Source organism: Mobula hypostoma, chromosome 7 (assembly GCF_963921235.1).
Source record: "Mobula hypostoma chromosome 7, sMobHyp1.1, whole genome shotgun sequence".
Classification (NCBI taxonomy): Eukaryota; Metazoa; Chordata; class Chondrichthyes; order Myliobatiformes; family Myliobatidae; genus Mobula; species Mobula hypostoma.
In genome coordinates this window covers 112,164,417-112,190,043 of record NC_086103.1, presented here as the reverse complement: position 1 = coordinate 112,190,043, position 25,627 = coordinate 112,164,417, and the positions used below count along the sequence as shown (strand labels likewise).

Sequence of the window (25,627 nt, the reverse complement as noted above, 5' to 3'; positions counted from 1 at the left end):
ACAGAGGACACCGGGATTGAATTCTGAACTCTGATGCCCTGAGCTGTAATAGGGTCGTGCTAAATGCTACATCAATATGGATAAAGGGTCTCTATCCAAAATGTGAACTCTTTATTCCTCTCCATTGATGCTGCCTGGCCTGCTGAGTTCTTTCAGCATTTGTGTATGTTAATGTCTCAGATAAATGCCTTTTATCGAGACTGGCTGTAGACTGCAGAGAGAAAGAGAGAGAACGATGGGAATGGGAATGCTGATGATCTAGGGATCACAATGCTTTCAGAGTAGATGACTGACAGGAGATTGGCAGAGAAAGTATGAAGAACTTTCTCAAATTGTGAGTTGCAGACCACGCGTTTTCTAGAAATCTGAAACTAGAGAGAATATTGCAAATTCAAGCAGATTAGGTAGAAGAGAAAAACTGAGTTAAGGATGATGATCTTGTATTGGAATTGTACTGCTCTGTCACAACAGGTGATTATCTGAAATAGATTAAATCAGTTTTGAGTCCAAGGCACAGACAGAAGATGACATTCTTTTCCTTAAATTTATGTTGGGCTTCCTGGGAACACGAAAGCTGTGAAAGGCAGAGGTATCAGAATGCACTGGGTGTAGAATTAAAATGTCAGATGACTAGAAGCTCAGTGTCAGCTTTGCAGAGTGAACAACGGTGTTTTACTGTGTAATCAACCAATTTCTTTCTTCAATATATTGAAAATTACATTGTGACCACCAAAAGCAATTAACTATATTAGAAAAAATGCAGATTAATTTCTACTGCAACTGAAAAAGAATTTCAGGATGTATATTGTATACATTTCTCTAACATTAAATGTACCTGTTGAACCCGGGTCCCTGACTCATGGGGACAGATGAGACTACAGGGTAGATGTTTATTTCCTGTGGTTGCATGGAAGAATGTCATGAGAAGTGAATTGATTAATGGAGATGGAGAGTGAGCCAGGGAGTCTCAGTGGGAATAGCCCTTTCCCTAGAGGGCTAGATTATCTGGCATCATGATGTGCTCATAACAACTTGGAGTTTAATGCTATCAAAACAGTGGAAATGAGGATTGAGTTCTGTCAACAATTCCCTACCTTGGTCAGGCTGTGTGAGTGGTCAAGTCATTCACATTCCTGGGGACTACTATTACCAATACATTGAAGTGGGACAAGCAGGATACATTCATTACTAGGAAAGCCCAACAGAGATTGTTCTTCCCACACCAGCTTTGGAAATTTAACATCTCAGGGTGTATCCTGATGAATTTTTACTCAGCTATTGTTGAACGTTGTGACCACTTCCATCACCATGTGGTTTCCCTTTACCTCCTCCCTCTCCAAGTCCAGGTTGTAGTGAGTGGTCCACACAGCAGTGAAGATCATTGGTTGTCAGCTACTGATTTAAAAAGACCTGTTCATCACCAGAGCGAAGAAAAGAGCTGGAAAAATTACTGCTGACTCTACCCACCCTAGCAGTCACCTATGCACCAAATTGACATCATGGAGACGCTCCAAGTCCATCACCACCAGGACTACATGTCATCTCTGAAGCTTCTTTTCTGTAGCTATCCAACTTCTCAATAAAACTCAATTGTAATAGCCTAACTGTCCCTACACAAGGTCCATTAATTAAATGGTCTTTCTTGCACTCCTTGCTCTGTTGATAATTATTGAGTCTCTTCATATCTTCACATTTAAGTTTGACTATTGATGTTTGTGCATGTGACCGTTCTGCTAATTGCTGATTGCCCATAGCTATTTGCACTATTGTTTTATAAATTGTTGGTTCCTGTTGAATTGTTTGTTATGGTATGTGTTTTATTGTGGTATGTTTCATATACTGGCAATAAAGTGATTCTGAACATTTCTTGAAAGATGGCGGGTGGGGGGGTTACTTGTCTGGTTGTAATCTTTTTGAAATGAATGGAAATTATGGAGGATGATCTGTTATACGTGCTGACTAATGGGTGCAAGGAGAGGACATTGGAGGAACTGAGAATAGAAGTTTGGGAAATAGAGAGCCATGAATAATGATAAAAGAAGACATTGCAGAGGCATTAGAACAGAAAGTCTCATTATCAGAACAGATACAATAGAATCCGAGAAAATGGGAGAGTGGAATGGGTCAGAGATACCTATTAGAGTGTGTGGTCTTGTAATGGATATTGATCAGTAGTATTGGTAAATGACTCAGAACAGCTTCAGGGTGTAGAAGGTAGATGTTTAATCTCCCGCTTTATTTTCTCAGTTTTGAACATTTAAGTATGGATGCTTCCTCAGTTTTAACTATATTAACATTAGTTAAAGTGTGTCACTATTAGTATTAAAGTGTTACTCATTCTGGTTCTCCAAGCATTCTTGAGACGTTATTGCAAATAATTGTAGTGAAATGCATAGGCACAATATTAATGTATGCATTTAGAGAAACACTTGGTATGCAAACTTTGCTTTAGATAATTTAAGAAGGTAATCAAAGCTTTGGCTTTTATCTAACTGTCCAGTGGTAACTTGCCCTAATTGCTTTCACACAGGAGAGTTTTGAATTCTGAGCCATTAATTGAGAAACATAAGTTCAAATCCCACAAAGGAATCCCAGCTAAGGAATTTATGTTGAAGTACTTATTAATTCAAGATCTTTATTTAAATGTAAATCTAGTTTCAGTCTCAGTAAATATGAAATCAATAAAAATCTAAAATATGAATTAAATTATTGTATTTGGTATTCTGTTGTGTGAGTCATAGGTGACAGCTATTCAATTTATTTATTTATTTAATTAAACATTCTCCTTTATATTTACATTGTAAATATGGGGAGATGGTATATTGGCATGCAAACCAGAGGTGAAAAAAGCCCAGTGCAGATCACTATAGTGTGCTGGTAAGAAATTTAGGTTACTTTCACTCTTTATCTAAGCTTATGTGTAAATTATCTAAACCACAGATGATAGACATGTTAAAGACCTTAATATGGAAATGAATAATCTTTATTCAAAATTGCCATTTAATTGTTTATTTAATATCAATCTGTCATTTTGATTATTTTGACTTTGAATATTGAGAAACACCAAAGTACAAAATCAAAATATTGTGTATTTTGTAAATCTTAAATAAAACCTGTTAGAAAAGCTTGTAATTTATGCAACATCTTTCAAGTTAACACTTACCTGTTAAGTGTCTAATTATATGTGCATGAAAGATTGTCCACCAGAAGTGTTAACTTGAAAGATGCTGCAGATGTCTAAGTAAAATCTCTCACCTTCTTTGTTCAGTTTCATGCTCTCAATCTTTCCCTCTATTCTACTCATTGTTCTTACCTGTTAAGTGTCTAATTATATGTGCATGAAACATTGTCGACCAGAAGAACAATGAGTAGAATAGAGGGAAAGATTGAGAGCATGAAACTGAACAAAGAAGGTGAGAGATTTTACTTAGAGATACAGTATGTAACAGTCCCTTCTGACCCATCTAGCTGGTACTGCCCAATTCCACCCATTTAACCTACCAACCTGTATATCTTTGAAATCTCGGCAGATATCAGAGCACCCAGAGGAAACCCACACAGTTATGGGGAGAGAGTTCAGACAGCAGCAGAATTGAACCTGGGTTGCTGGTGCTGTAGTAGTAGTATTATGTTAATTGCTAAGCTACCATGCCACCCAATGAAGTGGAAAACAGAAAAAATAAAATAATAAAAGGGAAGATGGCACAAGATGAGGGAGATTTTAATAGGCATGTGCAGAGGTGAAATGTGTGAAGGTCAGAGATGTTACTTAGAGATATCGGAAGCAGTAGAACCATTGCCAGTAAATTTGAAGAAAATTTGTATTTAACAGTTGCTGTTGGTAATGATACTCCAATGCCTCTTTATACTTTCTTTGGATCTAATATTTGTTTAATTAATTGTCCTATTGTGATCCAGTTTTACCCTGCACCATCATACTTTTCATCTTGCCATTTATAATTTAAAATCCTTCTTTCATTCCTATCATATATCTTCCTGCTTTCTCTTCCCTCTCTACTTTTTCCTGCTTATGAACTTGTCACACAATTTAAACATTATTTGCTTTTTTTCACTACTAATGAAAAAATGTTGGCCTGAATTTTAAAAGTTGTTTCTCTTCCATGCAGGGTATGCAACCAGATCTGCTAATTATTTCCAAATTTTTCTATTTTAGCTATGTTCTCAATGATTAGTGGACAGAAACTTGTCTTCCCTAAAGCCTAATTGAAAAGTATTCAGAGACTGTATGGAATAGTCAGACAATTGACTTTTGCCAGTGGGATCGGCATTCATAATCTTTCAAATTTCTGTGTTAAGGGATTTCTCTCCACTTATTAGCTCTGCTAATGAGAACCTTGTTAAACTTATTCAATCTACAAACAATTGTTTATTACAAAAATCTAGTGATGTCAAAGGAACAGATAGCATATGCTATTTGACCATCACAGATCATCCACTTAGACATGATGAAGCCCCTTATCACAGCATTCAAGTTTTGCTTGTTTCGACGATCTAGGTGTCCATTATTGATTGCTGTGATTAAGAATTTCCTGAAGAGATTAGAGAGTTTATCTTTACTTGTCACACATATATTGAAATGTATTGCTTGTGTCAAATCAAATCAGTGAGGATTGTGCTGAGCAGCCTGCAAGTGTTGCCATGCTCCGAGCATCAACATGGCATGCCCACAACTCACTAACCCTAACCATATGTCTTTCAAATCTGGAAGAAAACTGGGGCACCCAGAGAAAACTGACAAGGTCACAGGGAGAACGTACAAGCTCCTTATGGACAACAGTAACCCTGATCAGTGATCACCAGTCTGTAATAGCGTTAAAGGTCCTTGCCTAGAATTTCATCTGCACTGTAATTAGAAGCACTGTATAGGTTAATCACAGCAATTCATGCTACAGCAAAAGGATCATAATTTTAGATAATGGCCCTAGTTTAATGTGGAAAATAGAGCTAAGAATGGTGTGAAATTGTAAGTAAATGTTTGTAATGTTGTGAAGCTAAGTGGCTCTCTAGAAGATTATAAATTGGCTAAAGATAACCTGAAGAGGGAGAAAATCAGAAAGGAGAGTGGCCTAGTGTTAAATACAACAATAGGCAGCTTTTACAAGTACAGAAAAGGGGGAATAGTTGCAAAATTAAAATTTGGTCCCTTAGAGAATTAATAATAGAAAATAAAGGAATGAAGAAAATTTTGATCAATACTTTGTATCTGTATTCATTTCAAGGTACTGAAAGCTCCAAAAACAAAGAAAATCAGGAGGCCAAAAGAGAATGGAATTCAAATTGATACATTTCATGAGAAAAAAATGACTAGATTGCTAAACTCATGGGACTAATGGCTGATGTCCCCTCACCTGGTAGCCTTCATCCTAAGGTCTCAGAAGAAGTGGCTAAAAAGATAGTGACTACATTGGTTGTAATTTTCCAAAATTCCACACACTCTGAAATGGTGTCAACATTGTTAAGAATAAGAAGTCACTAATTTAAGATGGAAAGAAGATATTTCTTCTTTGATACAAATCTTGATGAAGATGTGAATCTTTGAAATTCCGTATTCCATAGAAGTCTGGGTATTTGATCATTCAAGCTTGAAAAAGATGATTTTTAGAGTACTGTATAGAATCTTTAAGGTTTACTAGGAGATGATTTCAGGATGTATATTGTACGCATTTCTCTGACATTAAATTGGACCTTTGAACCTTTGAGCTGAGAGGAAAATAATATTGATCCCACAGTATTATTTATTAGCCAGAATCTTTGAATTGGTGAATGGACTACTTATAATTCGTGGCCATTTTCCTTAAGTACTTATGAAATCTTGTCATTGCATATTTTGCAAGCACCTCAAAGCACAAAGGGAAGTGAAAATGTACAATTATGTAGTGTTTCAAAGCACATTTGGAGCTTAGAATGTCATACGAGTTCAGCCCGTGACTACCTAAATTTTAGGATGCAAAAAAATCAATATTATGGTTAAAGATTGGTAAGCTAGGTTTGTTTAACCTGGAGCAAAGGAGGCTGGGGTGAGGATAAACTGACGAAGGTATCTATAAACGTTTGTACAATTATGAGCAGCATAGGTAGTTTGAAACTTTTTCCCCATAATAAGGGATGATTCGGGTGAAAGGAAAGTTTTTAATACAGAGAAGAAATGATATTGAGAAGTTGCTGCCAGAGGAGATATGGAAATCAGATACAGTCACTGCACTTATGAGACGTTTACGCAAGCACTTAAATAGGCAAGGCATAGAAGGATAATGACATTTTGTGGCAAATAATATTTATATAGATGTACAAAACTGTTAGCATGAACGTTATTAAAGCATAAGAATCTGTGGCTCTCTAATCCTTGATGAAATACAGTCTCAAGCCCAGCTCCACCAAATATTTGATGATTTTTGTAAAATGCACAGATTCAGAGTATGTCTGCAATTGAGATCTCTTTTCCTGCAGGAGGTCCTCCCTGTCTCAATGACGTTAATGTTTCAGTTTGAAAGGGAAGCTGGAAACTGAGGTTTGTTTGTGAATTGACATAATCCCATGGATATTCTACATACTCCAAGCATATCCATGTCATATGCATGGAAGTAAACAGTCAAAGGTAATATTTTGTAGGTTCCACAAGTCCAGTGAGATTGTGATCATATTTAAGTGTCAATTTTTTTGCATTCAGTCAACTAGCATTTCAAAAGCATATACTTTGCAATTCAATTTCTAAGCTAATGTTTATATTGATTTTCAACTCTACCTTGGTAGGCGTGAAAGTTAAGAAAACAGAAGCAGAGGAAATTCCTTGCAAGCAAGTTTCAATGTCATTCTTTGATCGTTTGTACAGTAATGGTATTGTACGAGAAACAGGGCACATTAATAAATGTTTGGATGAATTCTATGGGGAATTTGTTGTCGCTGATCAGCTTCGACAGGTAGGACCTTAATTGAAAAAAATGTCATTACATACCGATGGCAACAGTGTATAAAATTTAAAAAGTGTAACTGAATGGAAAGTTTCCTGCTAAAGCAAAATGCTCCCAATTTAATGGATGTCCAGTCCTTATATACTTCCATCCCCCATCAGGAAGGTCTCAAAGCTCTACGCTTCTTTTTGGATTCCAGACCTAATCAGTTCCCCTCTACCACCACTCTGCTCCGTCTAGCGGAATTAGTCCTTACTCTTAATAATTTCTCCTTTGGCTCCTCCCACTTCCTCCAAACTAAAGGTGTAGCTATGGGCACCCGTATGGGTCCTAGCTATGCCTGCCTTTTTGTTGGGTTTGTGGAACAATCTATGTTCCGTGCCTGTTCTGGTATCTGTCCCCCACTTTTCCTTCGCTACATCGACGACTGCATTGGCGCTGCTTCCTGCACGCATGCAGAACTCGTTGACTTTATTAACTTTGCCTCCAACTTTCACCCTGCCCTCAAGTTTACCTGGTCCATTTCCGACACCTCCCTCCCCTTTCTAGATCTTTCTGTCTCTATCTCTGGAGACAGCTTATCCACTGATGTCTACTATAAACCAACTGACTCTCACAGCTATCTGGACTATTCCTCTTCTCACCCTGTCTCATGCAAAAACGCCATCCCCTTCTCGCAATTCCTCCGCCTCCGCCGCATCTGCTCTCAGGATGAGGCTTTTCATTCCAGGACGAGGGAGATGTCTTCCTTTTTTAAAGAAAGGGGCTTCCCTTCCTCCACTATCAACTCTGCCCTTAAACGCATCTCCCCCATTTCACGTACATCTGCTCTCACTCCATCCTCCCGCCACCCCACTAGGAATAGGGTTCCCCTGGTCCTCACCTACCACCCCACCAGCCTCCGGGTCCAACATATTATTCTCCGTAACTTCCGCCACCTCCAACAGGATCCCACCACTAAGCACATCTTTCCCTCCCCCCCCCCTGCATTCCGCAGGGATCGCTCCCTACACAACTCCCTTGTCCATTCGTCCCCCCCATCCCTCCCCACTGATCTCCCTCCTGGCACTTATCCGTGTAAGCGGAACAAGTGCTACACATGCCCTTACACTGCCTCCCTTACCACCATTCAGGGCCCCAAACAGTCCTTCCAGGTGAGGCAACACTTCACCTGTGAGTCGACTGGGGTGATATACTGCGTCCGGTGCTCCCAATGTGGCCTTTTATATGTTGGCGAGACCCGACGCAGACTGGGAGACCGCCGGAGAAAGCAGGATCTCCCAGTGGCCACACATTTTGGTTCTGCGTCCCATTCCCATTCTGACATGTCTATCCACGGCCTCCTCTACTGTAAAGATGAAGCCACACTCAGGTTGGAGGAACAACACCTTATATTCCATCTGGGTAGCCTCCAACCTGATGGCATGAACATTGACTTCTCTAACTTCCGCTAAGGCCCCACCTCCCCCTCGTACCCCATCCGTTACTCATTTTTATGCACACATTCTTTCTCTCACTCTCCTTTTTCTCCCTCTGTCCCTCTGAATATACCTCTTGCCCATCCTCTGGGTCCCCCCCACCCCTTGTCTTTCTTCCCGGACCTCCTGTCCCATGATCCTCTCGTATCTCCTTTTGCCTATCACTTGTCCAGCTCTTGGCTCTATCCCTCCCCCTCCTGTCTTCTCCTGTCATTTTGGATCTCCCCCTCCCCCTCCAACTTTCAAATCCCTTACTCACTCTTCCTTCAGTTAGTCCTGACGAAGGGTCTCGGCCTGAAACGTCGACTGCACCTCTTCCTACAGATGCTGCTTGGCCTGCTGCATTCACCAGCAACTTTGATGTGTGTTGCTCCCAATTTAAGACCTGTATGTGAACTTATTTGTTACAACTAAGTTTCTTTCTTATCTTTTGGTGTGGCTGCAAAATGCGAACCTTTGCTGGAGCAGTATTTTTGTCAACTGAGAATTCACATTAATATTGGTGATTTTAAAGGCTGCTTAATCCAGGCCAGATTTATAGTACTGTTACCCAAGTTTGATGATTGTACTCTACCTCTTAAATGTTCTTACCCTCTCCAAAGATGCTTCTTAAACTTAGTCCTTTACCCGACTTTTAGTTATCTCCAAGAATGATTCACTGCTAAACTCGATTTGAAACATGCCTGTAAATTACTTCAGTTTGTTTTACTACATTAAAGTTATTACATAAACCTTTAGTTAAAGAAAGTTGCACATCATTGCAAGGGTATTGAACAGTACAATCAATTAATTCTTTGAAGTTTATGAATCTGTATAACTGCTAATTTGTATACTAAAGTAACTTATTGTTAAAGCTTACTGATGCTGGGAAAATTACAAAACATCCTCTTTAGTTTTTCTGAATTTATTTTTCATGTTTTAAACTAACATACTGACATAGAGACTTGAAGTGACAGTTGGGGAGCAATTTGTCTTGGAATGCTGCAGTGTCAGCAATGTCACTAATATTTCTCCTTTATCATTTATATTTATTAATTACAATTTTCTTATGATATTGAAGGACGGCATACAACCCATCGAGCCTATGCCATCACTCAGAACCTTCACATCAATCCTGTTCCATCAAGCATTTCCCAACAACATACTCTTGTCTCATTTGCCTATCAATATCTCATAAATCCCTTGTCACCCAATGAAACAAATGCTGATTTACTGTAGCCTGCTGACCTACCAGCAGGTTGTTGGAATTTTTTGTTGTTAGTTTGGCACAACATTGCGTGCTGAAGGGCCTCTTCCTGTGCTGTACTGTTCTATGTTCTGTGTTCTAGTATTTGTTTGGGTTGTTAAATACTTAACTAACACTAGGCTATCTGAGAATCTATTAATTTTGAAGTCCTCTATATAACCACTTTACTGTGCTGCATTCTGCATTGAATCTTTTCAATAAATTAAACAAAGAATAATTGCTTTGTTTTTCCCCTACACAATTGTGACAAAAAATACATATCCTCAGATGATTGGTGTTATGTAGAAGACATCCTATAAAATGTGTCACCTGAATCTCTGCCACTTTTATTATAATCCTATATTTCAATACAGCTCCTGCTATTTTGTATTCTGTTACAACATGCAGTTTCATCTTAAAATTGTGTTGTTATAAATGAGTTATTATTAATAATTTAAAGCATTAGCTAGAAGTACAGCATTGATCTTATGACATTGGAACGGAATTGTATAATTTGTCGATAGACTAATCGGCCAATTATTTAAATAAAATGAAGTGCAAAAATTACATTCTGTATTTTTTAGCTTTGAATGACAGAGTAAGTCCATGCATAGGATAGAAAAGGGCTTTTGAGTAACACGCTGAATGATATTATCTGCCAACCATTAATCTGGCAAACAAGTAATTGATATTTTGCTCATTCTTAATGTTTCATTTAGTTTCATTAATAAGTATTCTTTATCTAATTTAGGTATTACTGTTGGAAGACTCTGACAATTATCAAATATTCAGTGATACAGAACGTAAGGAATTTATCTTCTGTCTCTTCAAACATTTCTGCTTGGGTGGAATGCTCTGTCAATTTGAAGATACAGTTGACCCCTACCTGGAAACCACCAAGGCAGTTTACAAAGAAATAGTCAGGTTTGTAAAATATGCTCTTAGGTTATTATATTTTAATGCTTTGAATTCCCTCATAGTGCACATTAAGATGTTCTATTTTTCTTTTTTCTGATCTGCTCTTGAATATAAAAAGTGTCAGTATCTTTTCAGTCTTTCTCTTTTATAATTCCTTTTACTATGTTCTCCAATATATTTAAAGACAAAATTTTAAATTTTCTTTTAAGTGATTGTTTCTGTTAAACAAAATTCATGAAGCCATAAACTTGCATGTACAAATAAATTTGCCCCAGCAAGGGAGAGTAGAAACCCTTCAGTAAACATGCTGACTGACATGTGTTTTCACTATTCCTGTTTGCTGCCATTAAAATATGATGTTCAGAAAAAATGAACAATTTCTGAAATATAATTTTTGCTCTTTGGCTATTATCAGTATTACATGCTCCTATGTTGTGCATTCAATATTTTGTAATAACTATTACACAGTATTACATGCACTATATAGGTGTGTATTAGAAATTGGACAGAAGAAACAACAATGATGACACACACGTTCTGGTCCTTGGGATTCATAGGATCATGCTGATTAGTAACTTCAGTATGGGTTCAGTGGAAGAACATAAAATTTGCAGAAAGGAGTACAGTATGTATTTCAGTTTAATGGCTTTAAAAGAATGCAGCAATACCTTGCTTGGTAAAAAGGAATAAGCTCCAAAATAAGTTATTATAGCATTAAATAGAGAGAGATATGTTGCTGATAGTGCGACTGAATCTGGTACAGACCCCTGTCATCTCGATTCCTGTGCCATGAATCTAGCTAAGGGTTTAGCCCTTATTGGTGTACTTGAAGTAATGAAACAGTTACATTAATTTCTTCACTGCATGTATGGAGTAAACTATTGAAGCAGTGTGCAGCATTTGCTTGTGAACATTGTGCTAGGTGGGCTAGCATAACAAACATATGAGGCATAGGGCTGCATTCTGACTGATGCAATGAGTGTGCACCATTGCTGCGGTCTGGCAGTGGCTTCTCCATGTGTTTTCCTCAGAAAAAGGCATCTCCACCCATGCAGCCTGTCGTTTTATAGAGTCAGCTTTCAGACCTGAGTTAAGCTTAATTGAAAGCAAAATAGGCTTGATTCAGAACAAGTCATTCCCACAAAAGAGTTAAGTGGAATTAAGTTCTGACTAATATGGAGTCATCTTCCGCCTGAGAGGTTTGGTTCAAACTTTTTTGGTGCATATTTAAGTGCAAGTTCATCAGCTTTACATGCCATTGAAATGGAATTTTCCTTGATGACCTAAATATAAGTTCAAATGGTAATTTGAAACTTAATATCAAAATTTGGAGCTAAATAGTTAACACATCAGTCTGAAATTTTCTCCATCATTCCAGTGAAAACATCAACTTATTTAAAATAAATGAAGCAATGCGTCTACAAAATAATCAAGATTCAAGATTGTTTCATGTTTTTTCAGTAGACAAGTGCAAAGGAGAGCAAAATAATCGTTATTCCGGATCTGATGCAGCACAAAAAAAACAATAAGATAAAGAACACCATAATAATTTTAAAAACACAATAAATATAAATACATAAGCTAGCTTCTATACATAGATTGATTGTATGTCCTTAAAGTGACGCTAGGTACAGGAGTGTCTGTACATAAGGTGGCTGTCAGGAAATGATAAAGTAGTGGCGGTTGGGGGTGTAGAGGGCTTGTTTAGTGGGTGGGGGTGTTGATCAGCCTTACCACTTGGAGAAAGTAACTGTTTTCGAGTCTGGTGGGCCTGGCGTGGATGTTATGTAGCCAGCTTCCTGATGGGAGTGCGACAAACAGTCCGTGAGCAAGGTGGGTAGGATCCTTTATGACGTTACTGGCATCTTCTGTATATATGTCCTTGATGACTGGTGGGCTGCTGCCGGTGATGCAACAAACATCCCAACAAATGGGTAATTTCAAGACAACTGTGCATTCTGGGGCAAATTTTTTAAATGATTGAAACTTTCCAGATTAAGTTTATTGTACATAACATTCATTTCTAATATAGTATGCTTGCTATTTTAATATGGTGGTGGTGGTTGTCATACCTACTCATCTAATGTGATTTCTGGAATATTAAAGAGAAAGTTAAAACACTGCCTTAAGCCCAACTTTTATTGGGTACATACAAATTAATAATGTAGATATATAATGTATCACTGTACAAGAACTCCCCTAAGTTCCATTGTTATCCTATTATCCCTCAGGCACTCCCAATGCACTGTGTCTATGCTCAGGCCTTATCTACCCTGAGTGTTCAGGAAAGCAAATTACCCAGTTTGAACTTTGGGAATCATTAATGTTTGAGACATTTTTTTCCTAATTCTTGGATGAGGTGTTGAAATCTCTGTTTGATGCCAATCTCCTTTTGCTTTTTTTTACATTTATGAGTTCGCCTTCACAAAAAGCAGGGCAAATCTAATTTGGTTTATAACTGCATGATCAGTCTACTCTGAATCATCATACTGTCTTATGGCAATTTACTTCATCAGCGATAATTTAGCTACAATACCAAAGTAGAGACTGGTTGACGGGATTATCTGTAGATGATATGGCATGGAATCTGCTTTTAGTCTGACTTCCCTTTCATCAGATGGACTGCATGATGGAAGTTACTTATTCTGCTGTGGAAGCTATGACATTGAGCATAAGATGCTGTATCATGACTGAGTCAATAAGCAGATTGATAAAACTGGAAACGAGTTCCATGCCGGGAAGATGGACCCCAGGCTCTGCACACCTTGGTGCCAGGCTCCAGTCTCATAGATGTTAACTGCATGCTTTCTGACAGACTTCCAAATGTTGTGCACACTGATCAGTTATCTTCTGCAGTTTAGTCCATTAAATTCCTCTTGAATCCAATGCAGCAAAACTCGTGCGTGATCTTTTCCCCAAGCGCCTTTAACTTCTGTGTCCTTGCACTAACAACAGTGCATTTGTGCCCAGTATTTTACAGTGTTTAGATAATCTTTATGCTGTTCTCAGAGATAAACGTTGTTGTTGCGAATGTGATATCAAGTGACTATGTTTACTGTAACAAGGACAGAGGGATTTATGGAGATGTAGCAAGGACTGGAAGATTGTATCTAAAGGAAAAAAATGAAATAGACTTATTTGAGCTATCTAAAATTGTGAAGGAACTAGATAAAATAAATGAGAAAGACAAATTCCTTTACTCAATACAGGAAAATCAACTTAAAATAACTGATAGGGGAGGCAAATAAAAAGTCTTTCACTTGGGGTTGATAGGTGTTTGGAACTCAGAGCCCGAAGGTACTTGGATGTGCACTTAAAGAGCCATGCCCTGCTGCAAAGTGGATTAGACTGAGTAGCTCTTTTAACCCAAGAACGTGCTGGATTGATGGTCTCTTCCTGTGCCACAAAGTTTCTTTCATTTGATTAAATATGCCAAAACAAACAATGAACTGATTGGAGTCATATCTCCTACAAAGTAAGGAAGCTGTGATCATTGGTGGTCAATCATCATTGGCCTAGGATATTGCTGTAGCTATTCTTTGGGGCTGTGTCTAATCCATTTCAGCTGCTTTAAAATGACTGTTTTTCTATCTGTCCCCATCATTAGCAGCAATGTTCACTGATGATTGCACATAGTGTAACTCCATTCAAACCTTTCAGGAAATTATGTCTGTGTGCAGCAATATCAATGTAACATTTGGTCATGGACTGATGCAGCAGGTAACTTTTATGCTAAACAAGTGAAAGTTATTGATATATTAAAAATTCTAATAAGTTGAATTTTTGTTAAACAGCAGTGCCTTGGGAGGTGATCATTGTGGTGTAGGATAATAGCAAACATGTGCTGTCACCTGAAGTCTTCCTGACATAATGCCACCATAATTGACTGTTGTCTGTTGCTCACTTCTGAGGTATTAATCTTCAGGTAAAACCCCATCTGTCAGTGTTGAACTGTTGCAATTTTACTGTTTGAGTTTATACAAGGAATGAACAAATGCTGCACTGGGGTATTCTAAGGAGAGCAGCTGGTAGCAACATTCACTGACTTCTGGAACACATGATTCAGCTCTGTCAGATAAAAACCATGAATTACCCAATGCATAAGAATATTTCAAAACTCATCTGAGAAATTGGTGCAGGGGGCGGGGTTTCAGGTTTTTGGATCATTGCTATTTCTTCTCAGGAAAGTATGACCTCTATAAAAGTGATGGCTTATACCTGAACAACACACACAAAATGCTGGAGGAACTCAGCAAACCAGGCAGCATCTAGGAAAATAGTACAGTCGACGTTTCGGGCCAAAACTCTTTGGCTGGACCTGAACCCGAGAGGGACCAAAATCCTTGCAGGCAGGTTTGCTAGAGCTGTTTGAGAGGGTTTAATCTAATTTGGCAGGGGGATAGGAACTGGAGTGATAGGGTTGAGAATACAAGAGAGGAAGTGTCATGAAACTGTCAGGAAGGACAGGCAGATGATAGGGCAAAATTCCAGTTGGTGGGACAGGTTGCAGTGTAAAAGGGGGACAAAACCAAGAAGGGTTATGTGTACAGGTCTGAAGGTATTATATATGAATGCATGCAGTATTCAGAATAAGATAGATGAACTAGTAGCGCAGTAGGAGATTGGCAGGTATGACAATGTGGGCATCATTGAGTCACGGCTGAAAGAAGATCATAGGTGGGAGCTTAGCATCCAAGGATATGCATTGTATTGAAAGGACAGAAAAGTAGGCAGAGAGGGTGGTGTGGCTTTGTTGGTAAAAAATGAAATCAAGCCCCTTAGAATGAGATGACATAGGATTGGAAGATGTACAATCTTTGTGGGTAGAGTTAAGAAACTGCAAGGGTAAAATGACCCCGATGGGAGTTACCTACAGGCCTCTGTAGGTAACAAGGATGTGGGCTACAAATTACAATGGAAGATAGAAAAGTCATGTCAAAAGGGCAATGATACAACAGCTGAGGGATTTCCATATGCAGGTAGATTGGGAAAATCAGGTTAGTGCTGGATCCCAGGAGAGAGAATTTGTAGGATGCCTACAAGATGGCTTTTTAGAGCAGCTTGTGGTTGACCCCACTAGGGGATAGGCTAATTGGGATTGGTATTGTTTAATAAACTGGATTTGATTAGGAAGCTTAAGGTAAGGAACCTTAGAGGACAGTGATCCTAATCTGATAGGATTTACCCTGCAATTTGAGAGGGAGAAGCTAAAGTCATTTGTACCAGTATTACAGTGGAGTGAAGGGAATTAGAGAGAAATGAGAGAGAAGCTGGCCAAAGTTGATCGGATGGGGACTCTTTAAGGGATGATGGCGCAGCAGCAACGGCTGGAGTCTTGTGAGCAACTCAGAAGGCGCAGGATGGATAGATCACAAAGAAGAAGGCAGGATAATGCAACCATAGCTGACAAGGGAAATCAACGCCAACTTAAGACAAAAGAGAGGGCATACAATAGAGGAAAAATTAGTGGTAAGTTTTTGGATTGGGAAACTGTTAAAAAGCAACAGAAGACAACTAAAAAAACCATAAAAGGGGAAAGATGAACTATGAAGGCAAGCTAGTCAATAATATCAAAGAGGATACCAAACATTTTTTCCAGATATATAAAGAGTAAAAGAGAAGTGAGAGTAAACATAGAAACACAGAAAATAGGTGCAGGAGTAGGCCATTCGGCCCTTCGAGCCTGCACCGCCATTCAGTACGATCATGGCTGATCATCCAACTCAGAACCCTGTACCAGCCTTCCCTCCATAACCCCTGATCCCTTTAGCCACAAGGGCCATATCTAACTCCCTCTTAAATATAGCTAATGAACTGGCCTCAACTGTTTCCTGTGGCAGAGAATTCCACAGATTCACCACTCTCTGTGTGAAGAAGTTTTTCCTCATCTCAGTCCTAAAAGGCTTCCCCTTTATCCTCAAACTGTGAGCCCTCGTTCTGGACTTCCCCAACATCGGGAACAATTTTCCTGTCCAATCCCTTTAGGATTTTATACGTTTCAATAAGATCCCCCCTCAATCTTCTAAATTCCAACGAGTATAAGCCTAGTCGATCCAGTCTTTCATCATATGAAAATCCTGCCATCCCAGGAATCAATCTGCTGAACCTTCTTTGTACTCCCTCTATGGCAAGGATGTCTTTCCTCACATTAGGGGACCAAAGCTGCACACAATACTCCAGGGGTGGTCTCACCAAGGCCTTGTACAACTGCAGTAGTACCTCCCTGCCCCTGTACTCGAATCCTCTTGCTATGAATGCCAGCACACCATTCGCCTTTTTCACCGCCCGCTGTACCTGCATGCCCACTTTCAATGACTGGTGTACAATGACACCTAGGTCTCGTTGCACCTCCCCTTTTCCTAATCGGCCACCATTCAGCTAATAATCTGTTTTCCTGTTTTTGCCACCAAAGTGGATAACCTCACATTTATCCACATTAAATTGCATCTGCCATGAATTTGCCCACTCACCTAACCTATCCAAGTTACCCTGCATCCTCTTGGCATCCTCCTCACAGCTAACACTGCCACCCAGCTTCGTGTCATCCGCAAACTTGGAGATGCTGCATTTAATTCCCTCGTCTAAGTCATTAATATATATTGTAAACAACTGGGGTCCCAGCACTGAGCCTTGCGGTACCCCACTAGTCACTGCCTGCCATTCTGAAAAGGCCCCATTTATTCCCACTCTTTGCTTCCTGTCTGCCAACCAATTCTCTATCCACATCAATACCTTACCCCCAATACCATGTGCTTTAAGTTTGCACACTAATCTCCTGTGTGGGACCTTGTCAAAAGCCTTTTGAAAATCCAAATATACCACATCCACTGGTTCTCCCCTATCCACTCTACTAGTTACATCCTCAAAAAATTCTATGAGATTCGTCAGACATGATTTTCTTTTCACAAATCCATGCTGACTTTGGCTGATGATTTCACCGCTTTCCAAATGTGCTGTTTTTTTGATCTTTGATAACTGACTCCAGCACTTTCTCCACCACTGATGTTAGGCTAACCGGTCTATAATTCCCTGGTTTCTCTCTCCCTCCTTTTTTAAAAAGTGCGGTTACATTAACCACCCTCCAATCCTCAGGAACTAGTCCAGAATCTAAAAAGTTTTGTAAAATTATCACTAATGCATCCACTGTTTCTTGGGCTACTTCCTTAAGCACTCTGGGATGCAGACCATCTGGCCCTGGGGATTTATCTGCCTATAATCCCTTCAATTTACCTAACACCACTTTCCTACTAACATGTATTTCCCTCAGTTCCTCCATCTCACTGGACCCTCGGTCCCCTACTATTTCCGGAAAATTATTTATGTCCTCCTTAGTGAAGACAGAACCAAAGTTGTTATTCAATTGGTCTGCCATGTCCTTGCTCCCCATAATCAATTCACCTGTTTCTGTCTGTAGGGGACCTACATTTGTCTTAACCAATCTTTTTCTTTTCACATATCTATAAAAGCTTCTACAGTCAGTTTTTATGTTCCCTGCCAGTTTTCTCTCATAATCTTTTTTCCCTTTCCTAATTAAGCCCTTTGTCCTCCTCTGCTGGACTCTGAATTTCTCCCAGTCCTCAGGTGAGCCACTTTTTCTGGCTAATTTGTATGCTTCTTCTTTGGAATTGATACTATCCCTAATTTCCCTTGTCAGCCACGGGTGCACTACCTTCCCTGATTTATTCTTTTGCCAAACTGGGATGAACAATTGTTGTAGTTCATCCATGCGATCTTTAAATGCTTGCCATTGCATATCCACCATTAACCCTTTAAGTGTCGTTTGCCAGTCTATCTTAGCTAATTCACAGATGTTGCACCGCTGGAAAATTATGCTGGAGAGGTAGTAATGGGAGACAAGGAAATGGCAGACGAACTGCAAATGTGTATTGCATCAGTCTTCACTGTGGAAGATGTTAACGGTATGCCGGAAGTTTGAGATTGTCAGGGGGCAGAAGTGAGTACAGTTGCTATTACTCGGGGTAATGTGCTTTAGAAACTGAAAGGTCTGAAGGTAGGTAGGTTACCCGGACCAAATGGATTACACCCCAGGGTTCTGAAAGAGGTAGCTGAAGAGATTGCTGAGGCATTACTAATAATCTTTCAAGAATCAATAGATTCTGATATGGTTCTACAAGACTGGAAAATTGCAAATTTCACTCCACTTTTCAAGAAGGGAAGGAAACAGAAGAAAAGAAATTATAGGCAATTTAGCCTGACCACAGTGGCTGGGAAGATGTTGGGATTGATTGTTAAGGATATGGTTCAGAATACTTGGAGACATGATAAAATAGCCCAAAATCAGCATGGTTTCCTTAAGGGAAAATCATGCCTGACAAATCTGTTGGAATTCTTTGAGGAAATAACAAGTAGGATGGACAAAGGAAAATCAGCAGATGTTGTTTACTTAGATTTTAATAAGGTCTTTAACAAGATGCTGCACATGAGGCAGTTGAACAAGATAAGAGCCCATGGTATTACAGGAAAGATACCAGCATAGATAAAGCAATGGCTGATTGGCAGGAGGCAAAGAATGGGAATAAAAAGACTCTTTTCTGATTGGCTGCCAGTGACTAGTGGTGTTCCGCAGGGATCAGTATTGGGACCGCTTCTTTTTACGTTATATGTCAATAATTTGGACGACAAAGTTGATGGCTTTGTGGCCACATTTGTGAACAATACAAAGATAGGTGGAGGGGCAGGTAGTGTTGAGGAAACAGGGAGGCTGCAGAGGGACTTAAACTGATTAGGAGAATGGGCAAAGAATTGGCAAGTGGAATACAGTGTTGGGAAGTATATGGTCATGCACTTTGGTAGAAGGAATAATAGACTATATTCTAAACAAGGAGAAAATTAAAAAATCTAAGATGCAAAGGGAATTAGAAGTCCTCGTGCAGGATTCTCTAAAGGATAATTAGCAGGTTGAGTCTGGTGAGGAAGGCAAAAGCAGTATTAACATTCATTTCAAGAGGACTAGAATATAAAAGCAAGGAAGTAATGCTGAGGCTTTATAAGGCACTGGTGAGGCCTCACATGGAGTATTGCGAGCAGTTTTGAACCCCTTATTTAAGAAACGATGTGCTGGCATTGGAATGGTTTAGAGGAGGTTCACAAGAATGATTCTGGGAATGAAAGGCTTATCATATGAGGAGCAATTGATGGCTCTGGGTCTTTACTCTCTGAAATTAGAAGAATGAGGGGTGATTTCATTGAAACCTATCGAACGTTGAAAGGCTAACATAGAGTGGATGTGGAGAGCATGTTTCCTGTGGTGGGGGAGTCTAGAACCAGAGAGCACAGCCTCAGTACAGTGGAACATCAATTTAGAACAGAGTATGGAGGAATTTGTTTAAACAGAGCATGGTGAATCTGTGGAATTCATTGCCACAAGTGGCTGTGGAGGCCAAGTCACTGGGTGTGTTTAAGGCAGAGGGTGATAGATTCTTGAATAGTCAGAGTGTGAAAGGTTACGGGGCAAAGGCAGGAAAATGGAGTGAGAGGGAAATGCATCAGTCATGGTGAAATGGCGGAGCAGACTCGGTGGGCCTGGTGGTCTAATTCTGCTCCTATGTCTTATGGTCTGATCAATACAAAGATAATATCTTGCTTTTTTCTTACTATAAAAAGAGAACGTCAATATATGCCATGTGATGTTTGTTGTTTATCTTTAATTATGCCATTTTACCCGTGATCTCTTCATATTAAGTGGCCTAGATGGTCAAAAGTCCAATGTTTTCCAGCTGTTCCTCCTTTGCCATTTTCAATTGACCTTTACTTCCTTTTCTCACCTTTGTATTCTGTGCTCATTTCTCTTCCGCTCAGAAAAGACCAGTGAATAAATGCAGTGCCATGTGCTCAGACAATGCATTTGGTAAAGGTAAATGTAAGGGAAAGGTTTGAAAGTCTTTTAGGACAAGGGTGAGTATAAGCATTGGATAGACAGATGGGGATAAGTGAAAATACATAGTGAAGAATAGTTATCTCTTTAAGATAAATGAGTATCCTAAGTTTTGTCAAAGAGAAGACTTGAGAAGCCAGTATGAGAGGTGCATTTCAACTGTAATACTTATCCTAACCTTGCTGATTTGCTTCATCTAGAACTTCATCCAGGACTGTCCCTTACACCCCTGCTACTCATCACCTGGTCACCTTGTTTCTGCAGGCTTATCATGCAATGACCAGCCCCTCGCAGCCTTTGATTGTCTTGAGTTAATTACTAAAGTTGACAATTTGAACTGCTTTCAGTTGCACTCTTGGATCTGTCCTTTAACTTCTAAAATTCAGATTCATTTCTGAGATCCTCATCATATAAAATGCCATATAATCAAACTTTCCCCACACCAGCCCTCCCAACGACTGATTTTCACAATGGATATCAAATTCACCCCACACTAGAATGAACTGGCCCTTAACATCTTCCTTAAGCAGTGCCCCAACTAGTCTTCATAACTTGCAACTTTTACCTGGCTGAACTTATTATCACATTAAACAACTGCACCTTTAAGTTAATTAGCTTTCTTCAGATCTATGTTGCAGCAATGGAAGCCTGCATGAGTGAGTGCAGGCTTCCCTCTCTCTCCCCTCTCATTGCTGCTGCTTTATATTCATAGACAACTTGCATATTTCATCACCTTTATAACTAACTCCCACTTCCATATGATCTATCTTTGATTTTTTCCCTTCTCTTTCTCGAGTCAACTTCTCTAGCACCATTTTAGGACATAATTGAGCAGCTGATATTCATAATAAGTCTCTGGACTCCCATAGCTTCCTTGCCTACACCTACCTGTCTACTTCTGGTGTAGGAGCCATATGTCTATTTTTTGGTCGGTAGGAGCCATGTATCTATTTTTGTCTGTATTGTAAGTTTATTCCACATTTATTATGGTAATCTGTCATGTGGTTTAGGACGTGGTAGAAGCAAATGAGTATAGTTACATATTCATACTTTAGGCTCGTTGTTAGCAAGGGGGAGTTAGCCACAGGAGATGATGTTCTTTGTTGATTGCTCCAGTTTGCCTACCAGCTTCGACTAGGAGTTGAGGATGCCATCGTCTACCTGCTGAACTGTGTATACGCCCACCTGGACAAGCCAGCGAGCACTGTGAGGGCCATGTTTTTTGACTTCTCCCGTGCGTTCAACACCATCCGCTCTGCTCTGCTGGGGGAGAAGCTGACAGCAATGTAGGTGGATGCTTTCCTGGTATCATGGATTCTTGATTACCTGACTGGCAGACCACAGCACGTGTGCTTGCAACACTGTGTGTCCGACAGAGTGATCAGTAGCACGGGGGCTCCACAGGGGACTGTCTTGTCTCCCTTTCTCTTCACCAATTACACCTCGGACTTCAACCACTGCACAGAGTCTTGTCATCTTCAGAAGTTTTCTGATGACTCTGCCATAGTTGGATGCATCAGCAAGAGAGATGAGGCTGAGTACAGGGCTACAGTGGGAAACTTTGTCACATGGTGTGAGCAGAATTATCTGCAGCTTAATATGAAAAAGACTAAGGAGCTGTTGGTAGACCTGAGCAGAGCTAAGGTACCGGTGACCCCTGTTTCCATCCAGGGGGTCAGTGTGGACATGGTGGAGGATTACAAATACCTGGGGATATGAATTGACAATAAACTGGACTGGTCAAAGAACACTGAGGCTGTCTACAAGAAGGGTCAGAGCCGTCTCTATTTCCTGAGGAGACTGAGGTCCTTTAACATCTGCCGGACGATGCTGAGAATGTTCTATGAGTCTGTGGTGGCCAGTGCGATCATGTTTGCTGTTGTGTGCTGGGGCAGCAGGCTGAGGGTAGCAGACACCAACAGGATCAACAAACTCATTCGTAGGCCAGTGATGTTGTGGGGATGGAACTGGACTCTGACGGTGGTATCTGAAAAGAGGATGCTGTCCAAGTTGCATGCCATCTTGGACAGTGTCTCCCATCCACTACATAATGTACTGGTTGGGCACAGGAGTACATTCAGCCAGAGACTCATTCCACCGAGATGCAACACAGAGCATCATGGGAAGTCATTCCTGCCTGTGGCCATCAAATTTTACAACTCCTCCCTTGGAGGGTCAGACACCCTGAGCCAATAGGCTGGTCCTGGACCTATTTCCTGGCATAATTTACATATTACTATTTAACTATTTATGGTTTTATTATTACTATTTAATTATTTATGGTGCAACTGTAACGAAAACCAATTTGCCCCGGGATCAATAAAGTATGACTATGACTATGACTAAATACACTAATTTCACTAACTGTAACACTAATTTGGTTCGACTGTTATTTACACTTAGTATCGCTTTGTTATATCGCTAATTGGAATGCTTAGTTACACTGATTTGAACGCTAAATTCGCTATATCACTAATTTAGTTTTGTTAGTTTATTTATCACTACAAATTGTTAGTCTTTGCTGGTTTCATAATAAAGGATCGAATGTACCTTTTTCAGTGTGGAAATTAGTTATTTGGATGCACATCATACAGTGTCAATTACCCTGGCTTAGTCTCTCAGTGGTTTTGATTTGTTTTTAAGTAACCGCTACATTTTGTCAACAAAAAAATAGTTACACCAAATGGAACACCAGTCTACAGATAAACAGAACCAATTTCAAACATTGATTGTTATTGCAGTATATTCATATGTTTGACCCAAACATGTTACATTGAAGGTCATGTTGCTGCAACAAGTCAATATGTGTCTCACCTTCCATCAGACAATATTTCCCAAATTCCAAGACATGTTTTGACTACGCATAGAGCAGGGGACCCACAAGATGATGTGAAACCGAATGACAGTGTGTTTAATGTCAGTGTTCGAAGTTCTGTTGCAGGAAAAAAAGCCTTCTATATCTACTACCCCCTTTGAACACATTAAAACGGAGGCTGATTTTGCTGCATTAATTGCATAATGGTGATTATTGAAGGACAAACATGCGCTGGAAAAGCAAGAGCTTTTCCAGGAAAAGGAGGAATAGTTTTAAGTTGGAGGAAGAAATTGCTGCACATATGGCCAAAGTTAATGTGCTAAGGGCTTCAAGTATGGCAAGTATGCAAAGTGCAGGACTGTTCTATAGTGTGAGTTCCTATTTTGAAAAGGCACAAAGAAAAGCAAAAACATCCACTGTCAATGCTGATTTCTTCATTCCTAAAGTGTCTGTGAAACATGATCAAGACCTCCAAGAGGTAGTTCAGGGTGTTTACTCTCAACTTGCACTAACGAGGCAGTTTGAAGCAATGTCATATCCAACAGATCAGAGTTCTCATGGGGATATTAACTTACAGCATTGAAATACTTTTGTTTTAGATGATAGAGGTCAAAACAGTACTATGGATATTTTGAGAAAGCAAAATGAATTAACAGTTGACACATTTCAACAGCAACACATTTCATCTTTGCCTTAAAGAGAGATTCACATCTTCAATATTGATCCATTGCAATCCAACACATTCATGAAGGCTTTTGGAAACAGTGTTGAAGGCAAGAGTAACATCTATAGCGACTGCCTCTATTTCCTTGAACAATACACTAGAGGTCACCCTAGAGAACTTGTCAGAAGTTACCAGCACGTTGACCCTTCAGAAGGATATCTAAAAGCTAAGGTTTTACTACAGGAACATTTTGGTATTAAATAGAAAATTGCATCTACATCCAAAAGGCTCTTTCTTGGGTACTATTAAATCTGAAGATGTGAAAGCTCTTCAAGTTTACAGTATTTTTCTTCGAGGCTATTGCAATTCCATGGAAAAAGTGCAGTACATGAATGAGCTGGACATGCCTGCTAATATGTCGTAAAGAAGTCACCCTAGGTGCTTAGGGGTAATTGGAGAATGGTGATCTGTGAACAGGCACAACTGTAAGATTACTTTCACTGACATTGTTGATTTTATTGAAAGGCAAACACAGATTGTTACAGACCCAGTGTTTGGGTATATACAGGATGCTACATCACCTAAGCAAAGGTGTGAATGAAACTAAGTCGCAATTTCATACTAAAGCTAAAGGAAGCAGCTTTGCCACTACTGTGGCCACTGTGAGAAGTGAAGCTAAAATTGAATTGGAACTAGTGGAAGGGAAATGGTCTCACCTAGCAAAAAAGGTTTGCTTGTTCTAGGAGGGTGAGCACACATTGAATTCTTGCCCACAGCTGGAGAAAAAAGCCCATAGTGAGAAGATTGCCTTCCTAAAAGAAAATAATGTCTGCTTTGGCTGTTTGTATACAGGACATATTAGCAAAGATTGCAGGAGGCGTTTTTCATGCAAGGTATGCAGTGGCAAGCATCCCAGCATACTTCATATTCACTCCAATGAAAAGTGTACAGAATCAAAAGAAGCCGTGAAAGAATCAGACACAGCAGTGAGTAGTGCCCTGGTATCTAATGGCCTTACAAGAGCTGGTAATCATGATTGTAAACTTCCCATATTTCCAGTACAAGTGAAGTCTAAGAAGGGTAACATGACAGTGGCTACTTATGCTTTCCTAGTTCAGGGGAGTACTGCTGTGTTTTGCACATGGATCAAGAGAAAGTCATGAGTAGCTATATTGTTTCAGCATTGGAAGTGGCTGGCTTAGGTGGTGAAAACTATTGTGAACTACCTAACATCTATATGCAGGGAAGTATGCCTGTCCAAGGAGGGAACATTCCACGACAGAGGGATCTCCAGGTATGGTCTCATCTGAAACATGTCCAGATTGATTGATTCAGAAATTGAGCTGCTGATAGGGATGAATGTGCCAAAAGCATTGAAACTGTTGCAAGTGATACACAGTGTTAATGATGGACCCTATGTAATCAGAACAATGTTGGGTTGGACTGTGAATGGACCACTGAAAGGAGACTGTAGTGTGCATAGCCAGAGCTGGCAGTTAACAAGGTCTCAGTTTTGAACTTGGATGAACTTTGGCAGCAGCAGTCAGGGAAGGCTGAATGCAGTTAGGATGAACTAGCTGGTTTGCAAAGAGAAGATCACAAGTTCATGAAGCTAGTTATGAATTCTGCAAACCTGGTGGATGGCCATTTCCGGATTAGTTTACCTTTGAGAAAGAAGGTGAACTTGCCTAGTAACAGGAAGA

General features: G+C 39.7%; 1 protein-coding gene across 1 annotated transcript in view; it reads left to right on the top strand.

Moving 5' to 3' along the window:
- Positions 1–25,627, top strand: part of cfap300 (cilia and flagella associated protein 300) — a 63,720-nt gene that overhangs the window by 14,535 nt on the left and 23,558 nt on the right. Inside the window, exons 4-5 of the mRNA XM_063052821.1 lie at positions 6,772–6,938; positions 10,384–10,556. Of these exons, the coding sequence (XP_062908891.1) occupies positions 6,772–6,938; positions 10,384–10,556 (340 nt within the window). The remainder of the gene's footprint in view (positions 1–6,771; positions 6,939–10,383; positions 10,557–25,627) is intronic.